The 14,187-nt window shown below is 37.9% G+C and overlaps 1 protein-coding gene across 1 annotated transcript; it reads left to right on the forward strand.

Moving 5' to 3' along the window:
* Positions 1 to 1,430: 1,430 nt before the first annotated feature.
* LOC103187632 (cortexin domain-containing 1) lies at positions 1,431 to 13,036 on the forward strand. Its single transcript, XM_007907217.2, has 2 exons — positions 1,431 to 1,489; positions 12,232 to 13,036. Exon 2 carries the CDS (start codon positions 12,286 to 12,288, stop codon positions 12,475 to 12,477), a length of 192 nt encoding a protein of 63 aa, XP_007905408.1. The 5' UTR covers positions 1,431 to 1,489; positions 12,232 to 12,285; the 3' UTR covers positions 12,478 to 13,036.
* Positions 13,037 to 14,187: the final 1,151 nt, after the last annotated feature.

A 14,187-nucleotide genomic window follows, 5' to 3' on the forward strand; every position in this document is an offset into this window, starting at 1 on the left:
CGCAACTTAATAATATTTACATTTAGGAATCCTCCCTCACACCCCCACATGATGGTTCAGAGTTTATCCAGCAAATAGCTGAGAAATACAGACGCAGAAGGTCTCAGGACCAGTAGTGTGTGTGTGTGTGCTTCTCTCTGTGTGTGCATCTTTCTCTCACGCTGAGAATGTGTCTCTCTGTATTTGTGTGTCTAGCTCTCTGTATGTGTGTATCTCTCTCTCTCTCCCTGAATGTGGGTGGGTGTGTCTCTATCTCATAGACTCCAACTTGGGGAGGACAAGTTTGCAGGACTATGGGGAGAGAACGGGGGTGTTGGATTGATTTGGATAGCTCTTTTTTTAAATAAAAAGAGCCGACACTGACACAATGGACCGAATAGCCTCCTTCTGTGCTGTATAATTCTATGATTATCTGTTTGTGTTCGTCTCTCTCTCTCTCTGTATCTCTCTCTGGATCTCTGCCTCCACAGTCCTGAGTGAGCACAAGAATAAAAGTCGTAGAGTGGAGCAGAAACAAAAATTATTTTAATGAATTTATTTTAATCAAAAGTTTGATTTTTTGACTTTTGTGCCTAACAACTATCTGGTTCTTGATATTGGGGTGGGGGCACAGATGGAGCTTTGAGGACATCTCCAGCTTCCATTGATGTGCAAATGATCTGGTTAATGATCACCACTGACTCCAACGTTAGGACATGATGGAAGTGAGCTCCAACTCACAGCGAGCGAAATCATTCCTGTGTAAAGGGCAGCGATGAATGCAGTTATAACAATTGTAGGTTAGGTACCCAACACTGGAATATTTGTCCTTGGCAATGAAAAATACATTAGTCTGTCCAGGCTCCCATTAAATTAAAATAAAGACTTAAGGAACTGTCCGATACACTGGTCTACTGCCAAATGTCAGTGCCCAGTTTCTCACTGATTATAGCTTTCCTGAAAGCCAGTTGACCTTATTTAATTAGAGACATTCAGAGATATTTTAAGCATCGTATAGGATTCAAATCTTTTGGATCAACGATCCTGTTCTTTTTTTTAAAAAAATTATCTTCCCTTTTCAGAAGTTAGTCAATGAATTGACAATTTCCAAAACGGAACAACTTTTAAAGATGTATTTAACCTACATCTTGCTGCTGGAATTCTTAGAAAGCGCCCTTTGTATTTGTTCTAATATTTGATGCAGCAAGTAGCAGATAAGAAGGACTTGTAGCTGATTCTAAAGCACTCTTTGTTTCAGTGTGGGGACCTGGGTGATGCTTACCTAGCAGTCAAGAAAGGCCATGGGATAGGTCGAGCAGAAACTGCAGCCAAAGCCAGACACAGCACAGTCTGACTCAGTCACACAATCCCAGCCTTGAGACTGCAGTTGCCCTCAGAGCTGCAGACACAGAAGAGATGAGATGTGCTGAGTGAAGCCCTTCAGTTCATAGCACCATGTGGGGCTGGACGGTACTGCCTTCAGTGCTGACTCCAAAGCCCAGGCACTGCAGTAAGTGCAACTGATAATGAAGCTTTACCTGGAAAGATGTAATGTGTAATTGTGTGACCGAGGCAGATTGTGCTGTGTCTGAGTGAATGACTCTGATGGTTTGTGTGGCCTGAAAAAAATGAGTTAGATCTGTGGGGAGGGTGGGGGGGGGGGGGGGGAATAGTTATGTTCAGGTAACTGCTATTGTTTTTTCCCCATCGTTGGAGGATAAAGCCTGATGTTTGCAGTTGTGTTAAGTTGCTACAAATGGGTTTGTTGCATTCAATTTGTTTTTTGAAAAGGGGAAGAGGAACACGAGTTTATCCACCCAATGGCACTGAGTAACACTGTAACATAATTTAATATAAACTTAGCATGTGTCATAACTATTGCTTTGGTGTAATGTAAGCTTTCTTTCACACTTTAACGTAATGTCCACTAAATAATAAGTGTGTTTATGGTGGATGCTGCATCATTTTCTATAGCTTTAAAGTTTGGTGTTGTTATTTAAATATTGAGCACTAAAGGCACTGTATGTTAATACCAAATTGTTCTTTTTTTGAATTTTTTTTTAAAGGAAACCATCGTTAATGCCAGTAGGTCTTAGAATACAGACAACAAGGCAGTTGTAGCTATCGGTGACTAACTTTATTGTTGCATAGTTTTGCTTGCATATAGCTTGGCAAGATCATTGCAAGAGCTGTTACAAAGGGTTAGCAAAAATAAATTTTTAAAAAGATAAGATGGTGTGTAGTTTAGTTTCCCGTGTGCATGTTTGAATACTTTTTTCTATCATTGCTGTGCTGGGGGGAGATAAATCAAATGACTTGCGAGTTGCAGCATTATTAACTTCAATTTCAGAGTGAATGGAAGCATTAACTTTACAATACAGTATTTAGAAAAGGGTAAAGAAGGGAATAAAATAACAATCCCATAAAGAACATAATTTTACAGTTGTATTCCTTTGGCGACTGTTGCTGAAACCCAAACGCTCAAACAAAAACAAAGACCTTTTTTGAGTAGAAGATCTTGTTTATAACAACAAAGAATGCAATATCACAGAAGAACGATTCTAGATTAGTTTTGAAGGATTAGTTCCTTACAAATTACAATGCAGAAATATAGTTTTGTTTAGGAATATACTCTGTTCCACACAGTAAGCTAGTTGTTGTTTTTCTGCCAAGTTTAAGTTTCACAAATTTGTCCCTGTGCATTTATTAACAGTTAAAACTATAACTTTTAATGTTAGATTCATATCATCAGCGCCTTGGGACATCCTCCTGATTTAAATAAGCTATATAAATGTAAATTTGTATTCTAATTTGTATTGTTTAACAGTCCATGATTTCGAATTTAAGTGCAGGGGACAAATTTGAAAAAAAAAACAGAGCAGAATAGTATGTCTGCAGCAATAAATTTATTTCATGGAACAGAATAATCTTATTGTTTTCTTTGCACCTCGAAAATTGCAGAGCTTCATTGTTTAAAGTCACAATGTTTGGGGATAATTATTTGTATCGAAAACACAATGAAATATATTGTCACTTTGAATTTTTGACTGACTTTCTGGGGGTTATTTAATATGATTTTCCTTAAATTTCATTGACTGAAACTATGCTATGATGTGCAAGTCTGCAGCTAACAAAGCAAAGTAGCCAAGTGTCTCTTTGCTTGATGCATGTGGAAGCTCCTGAAAGATTTACAACAGCAGTATCCCCTACCCCCCATCTAACTTGACCTCCAACACATCTAACAAGTGTGTTGATGCACTGTCCCTCCAATTATCAACACAAGCTTTCCGAAATGCAAATTGTGTCTTACAGTAATAATACCAACTTGCTATATTTGATTACATTGTTTAAAAGAACAGAACTCATGCTATGAATTATACAGTTTTTTTGGGGGGCAGGGGGATCTTGACACATGTGGAAATCCATCATCATGCTTAAGGGAATCCAAACCAGTTGAGAATTCCATGCATCTTTTACCTAAGTAGATGAAGGTCATTTGATTTTGCAACTTTCATTACAAATTGTGAAATATAGATTGATTTAAAAACAAAATTATTCATTAACAAGTTATACCCAAGTTACAGAAGCAATGGTTCTAGACTACATCAAATGCAAGGATTATTATTATTGTATAATTTTAGGGATTTTTGTGATATTCAATTGCCATCTGTTCTCTTAAAACATAGTGGAATGAATAACAACTGTTCCTAATATTAGCTTTGGATGGTTGTTTACTTTAGAACCAACAGCAAGAGCAAGGCTTCAAGGTCAAAAGTTACATCAACATTGGGGAGCTTCTCCGAGGACTTATGTCCAGATTAAAAAGATTCCCTTGTTTGCTCAATGTTAGGTGAATACCATGGTTTGATTCTGAAGAATAGAAATGATTTTTTCTTTATCAAATTCCATTTTCATCCGGGAGATGATTTTCCTTCAAGCTGCTTTCACAATAATAAGACTACATAAAAGTAATATTTCTGCGGATTGTAACACCATGGGAGAGTAAACAGAAAAAAATATTGCTCCACTGGATGATTCCCTACAATACTGCAATTTTAAATAAAATTAGTGTCACTGAACACTGCCCGCTGTTTTATTTTGTTGGACTTTGAGGGGAAGATAGTAAAGGGATTTTGGATTGTCCAGAGATTCTAGAGCAAACTAGGAATCTCAAATCTCAGAGAACTCAAAAGCATCAGTTGAAGCTTTGAAAGATCCCGGTTATGTTTGAGTCCCCATCCGCCCCCGAAGCAATCACGTAGTGCCACACATTCAGCTTTTATACCTAGTAAATAGGTTTTAAACATCACCACTATGGGACATAATGTTGGTATATAATTATTATATCAAAGTCAAGACGTTCTTTCTGACTCTCCCCTCCCCAACAAGTCTTTTGTCCATGATGGTGCAATGTTCCAATCTCTGATTCATTCTTTATATAAGTTCTGTCTTTTTTTTCCAAATTACAAAGAAATCACATTTTTTAATTTTATGATCACCTTAATGTCCAAACAATAAAGACATTGATTTTGTAATCAAGGGATGCAACCAGTATCTAACAGATACAGTTGAATAAATATTGTAGTTCAGAAGCAGTGACTTTCATTCCACTGGACTGACAGGACCATGTTTGTAAATAATTCAACACTATACAAGTGAGTCAAAATGTTGTGGTTAATCAACATTTGTATTTTTCGATATATTATAAGAATCAAATAACTATTCCTTGCTTTGGTATTATACACAACCTTATTGGTCCAAAACAGATGTTCTGTTCTCTAGTTACAATGCAATGAATTAAATTACAGGGGGGATGACAAAAACAGATGTAATACCTGTTTCAAGTGGAGAGACATGGAACTTGACCCCTATATTAGAACTTTTTATACATTGCAGTGGATTGATTTATGGGAAAGCCCTCTGACGAGAAGCACATTTTTCTGAAATGTTAAAGGATTTTAACTGAATTTGGCACAATAGGAATTTGTTCTTCCCCTCTGCCAAGTTTATTCCAATGTTGTCTTTAAAGGGTATCTACTGGTTTACCGCTGATAACATTATAGTATTGTTACAAACAGGCACTTGTTGCTTGCTCTCAGCACTGTGCGGTGACAAAGGAAGAGTTGTACATACATACATCCTGCAATGCTCACCACCCTCCCACTGACTCTGGTCAATTTCTGATGGGACAACGAGCTTGATTCAAGTAGCAGAGTTGTGATAATATCCTTTGTCATCAAATGTGCACCAATTTTGCCTTTCATTATAGGTCCAGTGGTGATTAAGAAACAGTAATTTAGTTAATGAAAGATCATTAGTAAAGCACATTAACTCTCCTACTCATAATTTCCATTATTCCGCTGGTCTCACACTTGTTACCCTGCTTTCCAAATGGTTGTTTTCTAGGTAAGTAAAGCTTTACAGCTCATTATTTTTTTAAGCTTAGCTCTCCCTATATGCATGTCCTCGTACATAAAAAGGATAATCGTGCACTTTAACTGTGAGCCACACAGTTCCTTTGTACTTGCTGCCAGGTTCTCTCGAGTAGCACAGCATGCGTGGACACTATCATTCATGTAGTTCAATGCCTGACACCTTCTTTGTACTGTACAATATACTGTACTTGTGGAGGCCTCAATCACAACTGCAAATGTCGTGGCCGGTCATGACCATGACCTGTATGGGTTTTGTTTGAAAATTTACTTTTGCATATTTAACATTCACTCATTTTTACTTGTTGGATGTCATTGAATTCCTGTTGTGCTCACGTGGTTGGTTAAGTATTGCAAAAGCATGAAATGCTCATTATTTCCATTGTTTGATCATTTTCTTAAACACTAGCACAATTCTATTTCTCACAAACATTTACAAAAGGCAGATGCCTAGGCTAACTACATAGAATACAATATTTATATATTTTTTCACAACAAGAGAAATATTGGGGCTTTGAAATGTTCCCTTGTTTTAAAGTCAGAACGTTTTTGTAAACAAAAATGGAAAAGTAACATAATCCTCTTAAACTCTGACATTCTTGTGTCTGAAATAACAACTAGGAGCAGGTGCAGGGAACCTGAAACCTTGACAATATGGTACATGTTATCAGGGAAAGTCTGCTCTGCTGCAAGCTATACTTCTTATAATATATAACCAGGATGTCTTGCTTATTTTCCTTCAATCAGGGCTAAAAGGGTAACATTACATTTGAAAAGTGCAGCTTTACTACTTATTCCTAAATTAATAGAAATCACAATCGCTCTCTGAAAAAAAATTGTGGTCACTCTAGGATACAAAGAAAATTCAATACTCAGGGGACCTAATGCTAATTAGATTTATCCTTGAATAGCTGTTGCTCAGAATATATTTATTTGGCGGTTTTGAATGAATAGGCATGAGGCTGCAATGACATATTTGGAAATGGCAGAAAGTAAATTAAGCAAGCTTCAGAACTGTCAAAATATATAAGAGTCATGGCTGGAGTGTAGCCTTTGCAGTGTAAATTATTTGTTGAATTAACAATGAGCCTTTAAGAAACATGAGAGGCTGCACTTCCTCAAACCATCGTTGAACACTACAAGGATTGTATGTGTACATGACACATTAACAGGGTACCTTTGGAACTATTTGATCATATGTGTGGATGTCAAATACAATTTTCTATTAAAATGCTAATTATGTTGCTATGGCTACAGCCACAAGGGAACAGAAAGAAATCTAATTATATATGCAACTGAAAACTAGCAGCCAGGGAAACTCCAGAGTAAAGCTGAATTCATGAGAGAATGGCTTATCTTAGTCCATTGATAAAGTTCTACACTGGTCAAGCCCATGGTCATAGCTTTTTAAAAAAAAAAGAAATCCAGTTTAAACATTTGCAGGAGCCCAACTAATGCAAAGTAGGTAGACGAGGAGGAGGAAATTGAAATTAAACTTTCCTTTTTTGAACAATGTGCAAAAACAATTCGATTGAATCTGATCTTTAATCTGAGATCAACCATTTGAGAAGAGGAAGAAGGGTAGAAAATCTAATAATCATAGTGACATTATTGTAGAGATCCACTTATGGCTATCACATTATTAACAGGAAGATATGTAGCTCCTATAGAATAGGCAGATGAATGAAGAGAAATAAGGACGGTGAAGCATAAGAAATTATGGAATGAGAAGTGCTCATGGAGGAAAGGAGTGAATAAAAAATTAGAACACAAATGCCCAATTAGATGTCTCTCCTGTTAGAGCAAAACATGCCCCCAAGTAATGGCACATTTTAATACCTACGGCAGGAAACTCTATTGCACACTCATTGCCCAACAAATGCTAAAACTGCAGACTAGCACAGTGCAGCTGCCTCTAGGCAACATTTCATTAAGAGACTTAATATGTTCAGAGGATGATTTGTGCTAAGTGAATGAATAAGAGAAGACCGATTTATGAAATCTAATAAACGTGCCAATATTAGTTGCATGCAGTAAAGAGTTGGCTGGATGGAAAGAAAATACTCAGTGACTTTGAAACTAGTGTGATTGCAAGATATCGTAACATGTTCGCACTGCATCAGCATCAGAAATAACTGTTGATCGTGTAGAACTTGATGTAGTTATGGTGTATTGATAAGTAACTGTTACAGTATAAGGCTGAATGCTTGTTCAGACTAAACTCAAGCCACAAGCACCTGTGTACACAGTAAGTAACACCAAAGTAATTGAAAAGATTCTCGGTTGAAAGAACAATATAATCTATAATGAATGCAATGATATGCTTTGTCCACACACCCTCTCCTATGGATCAGATATTCCCAATAGACCACGAGACAAACTTTTTTTTTGGAATAGTTTTACTTAACGTAGTAGGGACTCAGTGACAATGTGAGTGCTCCAGTTATCAGATAGGAATTTCCAATGACAGAGTAAGTGTGAAACACTCAAACTAATTGCACTCATGTGCAGAGGGCATTCTCAGCACAGGAAAGGAAGTGCTGTACATTTTAGTACTGTAAAATTCAGAGATAATAAAGCGCTCCGTTTAACACTACTATCAGGTTTGGCTGTCCTTGTCAGTACTTTCACAGTAATATAATGCACGATTAGTTCATTCTGGTAGTAAAGTGAGAAGATTTTAATTTGATTGCACTTAGTGTGGTGGCATTGAATTTTATTGGGTTGTCTGGGCAAAACAGAATTACCTAATCCAACACTATCAGAACAGTAAACCTGCTAAAAATGAATTTATTAGGCAAAAAATTGATCTGAAAATTCCTGCGCCCTGAGATTTTTATGAGACATTCTTTATAACCTTGTTCTCCTCCACGTAATAGAACTTCAAGCCTTTATGTCGGATTGTGACATTCAGATAGCGTATTATCGACTAACCTAGTTTTGCTGAAAATGCCAGTGTTGGACATATTGATTATCTATCAGCTGGGGTTTGTTTTAATAAATATACTTTGACTTCGTTAGATGTTTTCAGATGGCACAAATTTCTGCACTCCCATTAGTCCAGTCCTTGCCAGGCTCCACATTCACTCTGAAGATCGATCTCAAGATCCCCAAGCTCATCTATAAATCTCTAGGGCCTAGCACATTCCTATTTCTCTGAATCTTCTCTCCCCCCCCCCCCACCTCCTCAGGTTAACTTGGCTTTGCTGCCACCCATCAACAGTTGAGCCTTCAGAGTCTATGCCCCTAATCTCTGGAACTCCCTCCCTCCACCCTTTCCATCTCGGCCCCTCTATTTGTCTTTAAATCCCACCTTAAAATCTACCTGTGGAATTGTGTAGCTCAGTGGTTAGAGCACTCGCCTCGCAAGCGAGATGACCTAGGTTTGATTTCCGGGAGGATGAAATTGAGCACGTTTCCTTACTCCATACACCTCTGTTTACCAAGCAGTAAGTAGGAACCTGGTTGTTAGTTGATTGGCGGATCGCTTTTCCTGGAATAAAAATCCCTCAAGAAAAAGAAACCAATAATAAATTGGTCACTTCAATCCACAACTGTTTGTGGGACACTGCTGTGCACAATTGGCTGCCGTGTTTCGCCCACAAATATACAGTCAATTCACTTTACAGTATATTCTGTGAAGCACTTTGAGACATCTAGAAGATGTGAAAAGCACTATATAAAATGCAAGTATTATTACCTCTTCGACTGCTCCTATGGTCATCTTCCCCTTTCCCCTCTCGCTGCATAGCATCTGCCTCAGTCTTTGAAAGCATTCTGAGACATTATTCTACACGAAGGGCACCTTATAAATGCAAATTGTTGATATATAGGCTAACCCAATATTAATAATACAGCACTGTGGCTTATTGTCTGGGCCAATAGAAAAGAGCGGAAATATTTGCCAAAAAATTGTAACCTTATAAAAATGATTCTATTATGATTAAGACTTTCTTCTAAGCTTGAATTCTGTTCCTCCACATGCATTGAGCTTTATTCATGCAAGATGCAGTATTGCAGCAGTTAACTCATATATAGATATACGGTCTGTGCAAATCAGCAGTGAGTTCTTATTGAAATTTTATAAACTAGAATGCTATAAAATAGCATTCATTAAGAAGTTGTGTGCTTAGTTAAAAAGGAAATTTGTGCAATGTGCCTCGACTTTCACTTTAAATTCAACCAGTGGTACAATGCAATAGAAAAGTAGCAGCAAATTAATGCAAATATAAAAAGTCTTAATCTTCCATATTATTTAAGAATACTCCCTATTCCCAGAGCACTGGTGGATTCCCATGCTTCCCACCCCCCCCCCCCACACACAATACTTCATAAAAGTGAAATAATAATGATTTTCTACAATATCTCTTGTGCTGTTCAATTGCACCTTTCCTTCAAGTAACCTTTTAAGGGTGAAACCTTGGAAATAATCAGTAAAAGCACACACTGCAGGCAACAGACGGTTATAGTTAGTCAGTGATGAATAGTGCCAAATGAAATTTGGCATTACATTATTTCGAAGCAATGCCTTCTTTGTTAAATACAAGAACCTGCCAAAGTCTCTCTGGATGTGCCTGGTCGGGTGATTGAATTGTTGTTCAATTGCAGTAGAAACGCCTAAAGAAGAATTCATTGAACAGAACTCAAAATGTTTCTCCCCTCTCTCCCTCATCCATCCCAACCCCCTCAAGACATCCAGTGCAATGTAAAATATATTACATTATAAAGTTCTCGCTTGTTCACAATGTTTGTCCAATTCTCTTGAGCTTTGCGTTCAACCGTAACATGGAATCGTAAGTGCTGATAGTTAATTATTTTTGGACTGGTTGAGGAATGCATTAAAAACTTTATTAACGGGAACTGCTTGTCCTCCAGAAGTGAGCATTGGAACACTTAAGCGATATCGCTAAAGTCAGCTATAAATTTTTTTGAGCTGAGTTTGCCTATTATCATTGCACATACAGGCCCCTTTGGCTGTAATTATCAAAAGCTGCACACCTTCATAACTCATCGCAGAGATGTACAAGAGTCATGAAGCTGAGCATGATCAATACCGTGCACCATAAACATTTCTTGCAGATAAGGAATTAAACCTGAATTACACTGAACAATTAAATAATGCTAGTGAAATGAATTCCAAATCAGAAGAAAACCAATTTGAAGCTCCGAAACTCAGGGAATTTTGATGAATTTTCTTTTCCAATCATGGGGGCATTTTTTTTTCCAGAAATATCTACAGGAGTGGAAAGATGGTAACATAGCCTCTAGTGCATCGATCCATTGTATTTCCTTCTACCCCACTCACCAACCCCCTACACTTTTGGTTTTTCTGGGCTATATCCAAATCCCAAACCTTTGGCAATGCAACTGGCTTTAGGGAGATGTACAACAACAGGCAGCTGAATCCTTTGTGTCTACCTCATATTATAGACACTTTGTCTTCCTCCTATTGTTATGTTTCAGATCAGGAATGTGTCTTGCAGGATTGCATGGCAGAATTACTGTAAAGTGTAGTGACTGCATTTTGGGAACGACCATGGCAGTCATTTACTCACAGCAACACCCCACAACCAAACAATTTTATCTGGGGGATAGTAGTCCAGGACACCAGGAGAAATTTACTCTCTGTTCAAGATCATCCTATTTTCAAATTGCCACAGTAAAACTATTTCAGTACATACCATATAATGCACTACATTATACTATAATAACAGCGCAAGCAAATGATTTGGGATTCAAGGTAACCACCTCATCTTTTATACCAAGTGGCGGGAGTCCAAATAAAGCTGACTTTTCTCGCAGTACTGTGGAAAACCATATACTTTAAAGTGATTACAGATTTGTGGTTCTGCTGATAGGGTACCTTGATACACATTATTTTAAGCTCAATATAAATTGTACTTACAATTTATTTAGTGTAACATCTACCCAATGAGGAAGGGAATCAAGATGACTTATAGTTGTTTCAAAGTGCATATTACTGGGTCAAGCATCAAGGGCACTGGAGCATCCTGAAAAACTAATCACAGCATAAATGAGATCATGCCATTTGGTTTTGCTGGGGTCTGGGACACATTACTTCCAGTAGCTATACAGCCGTTATCCGAAATACATCTTTCAAATCAAATTCCAGTATTAGTGAAATGTGTTTAACTTGCAAAGGGTTTTCAGCATCCCAGCATGAAAAAACATCCTTGCAGGTGTGGCTTTATATCATAAAATTTAAAGTACATTTGAACCAAGCATCTGGGTCGAGCCTGGATGGATTGTAGATTGCTAAAATCCTGAAATATTGCCTTATGTTTGTACTGGTGACAATGTGTTTGAGGTGATAGTTGTGAGAGTCAATCGTATTCCACTGGTGACTAACCAGTGTTACTGTTTCTTTGTATGATTCCTTAACAACTGAACACAGATACAAATGGGAACTTCTTTTGATGAATGGAAGTATGAGATTTGGAACTCTGGCAATGATCTAAAGCACAAATTCTAAAGGTCACAGTAAAGAAGTCCCAATCGGCAATTTGAAGAAGTTATGAAAGAATGGTATTAAATACACTGCAAAATAGATCCCCCCTTTTATCAGGGGATGTAATGGATCCTGTTGTTTCTATGCAAAGCTGCAACAGAGCATCCTATTGAGGGGGGGGAGGAGAGGGGAAAAATATGTTAAGGTACATGCACACCTTCTGATGATTGATCCAGGAAGCAGATGGAGGATTCAGCAATTTACTCATCCATTCTCCTATCTGGGGAAGGGATAGCTCTGTGAAATAAAATGGAGATGCATTAAATAACCTGTTCCTATATGTTCTTTCAGGAGTATCAGGATGGTAGCAGTGCCCACAGAAACTGGCAAAGAAAGGCAAAAACAATGGAAAGTGCAACACCAGAACCCATTTATGTGGATGTGGACAAAGGATTAACATTAGCTGGCTTTGTCTTTCTGTGCCTCTTCTTGATTGTCATGATTATCCGCTGTGCAAAAGTGATAATGGATCCCTATAAAGCCATTCCCACATCCACCTGGGAGGAGCAGCACCTGGACGATGAAGTGCAATGTTGAACAGAAGAAAATGGAACGATTCCTATCTATGCACTTAAACAAAGAGAGTGGGAATGGGCAGTTTACCTTCAACGCAGGACTTAACATAAGCACTGAACGTAACACAACAAAATTGTTCACTGAATGCATGTGAATAAGTGCCTCAGCAAACATGTCATGTTTATTTTAAACATCTCTTTTCTTTAAATAATACAATGCCCCGGATCAGTAAACAATATATCTGATACATTATGCAGATTCTGAGGCCTGAGAAGTAGATAGGACGAAAACGTATTTTATCTTTGAACATTAATGGTATTAACCATCATAAAGAACACACTCAGGCTGCGCTATACCATGTTCCAAGATCTCTTCTTATTTTTGTTGGCATTACAATGGCAATGACATTGTTTTGGAAGGGCATACTTGCATTCGTGTGTATTATACTGACCTAAGCAAAGCAAGGGATTGGAATCTGCATCTACAGACAGACAAAGGCAGCACCTGTGATCAGTTTCATGGGTGAATTACATAAATTCAGACACCAGTTATGTCCTTTACACATGGACGACACAAATTAGACCTTGATGAACAATAAGTTATAAATCTTAGAGTTTGAAGTATACGGCTCCTTTCTCCCAGGACCTTGAAATTAAAGAAACAAGCTAATGGCTATACATACTCTTTCATGTAATAAAGTTCCATAAAAAAAAAAGGCTTATATACTCAAAAACCCAACTCTCTCTCTCTTCGAAGTAAGTGGATCAAATTTTAATTCTGTGTCTAATCTGCTTTCCCACTTTCATTCATGAATTAAACCAAAGATATTTACATATATAGCAGTGAGTAATAAAGTAGAATCATTTGAAGGTCTCATTGCAAATCATGTATTGAATTGCAGTCTTTTGAGGATTGGATAGGAATAGATTGGTAGTTTGATAGTTCAGTAAAGACTGTACAGCATCTGAAAGGCCTGTGCACTTTTTTGTTGCTTTACACTCTTTGAAACAGTGTTTTTTAACGTTAAATAAAAAGAAAATCCACCAACAACAACTTGCATTTGTATATCACCCTTCATAACATAACATGTAGGAGCAGGAGTAGGCCATTCGGCTCTTCGAGCCTACCCCACCATTCAATCATGGCTGATCTTCTAACCAACTCCAGCTAATAACCTGACCCTGCCTTATCCCCATATCCCTTAATCCGTTTTGCAATAAGAAATCTATCTATCTCAGTCTTGAATATGTTCAAGGACTGAGCGTCAACAGCCCTTTGGGGTAGTGAGTTCCATACATTCACCACCCTTTGAGTGAAGAAGTTCTTCCTCAACTCAGTGCGAAAGGGCTGCCTCTGATTTTAAGGTTGTGACCCCTGGTTTTAGTTTCTCCAACCAGGGGAAACAATCTCCCACTATTTATCAGGACCTTTGATGATCTTATAGGTTTCTGTAAAATCCCTTCTAATTCTTCTATATTCTAGAGAAAAAAATATAGATATGGGGTAGCAGTCATGGAACACATAATAGTGGAGGAGTCTGACCTCGAGCCGGGGGAGAGGGATGTGATTGTCAGCACAACCAAAAGGGAAGGTCTTTAGTGGGGATTTGAAAGTGGGAAGGGAGGGGGCAAGGTGGAGGGATTGGGAGAGAGAGTTCCAGAGCTTCGGAATGTAGTGACTGAAAGCAGATCAGCCTTTCTTATGGGCCTCAACCATTGTGGAACTGGATGT

Source organism: Callorhinchus milii, unplaced genomic scaffold, assembly GCF_018977255.1.
Source record: "Callorhinchus milii isolate IMCB2004 unplaced genomic scaffold, IMCB_Cmil_1.0 Scaffold26, whole genome shotgun sequence".
Taxonomy (NCBI): Eukaryota; Metazoa; Chordata; class Chondrichthyes; order Chimaeriformes; family Callorhinchidae; genus Callorhinchus; species Callorhinchus milii.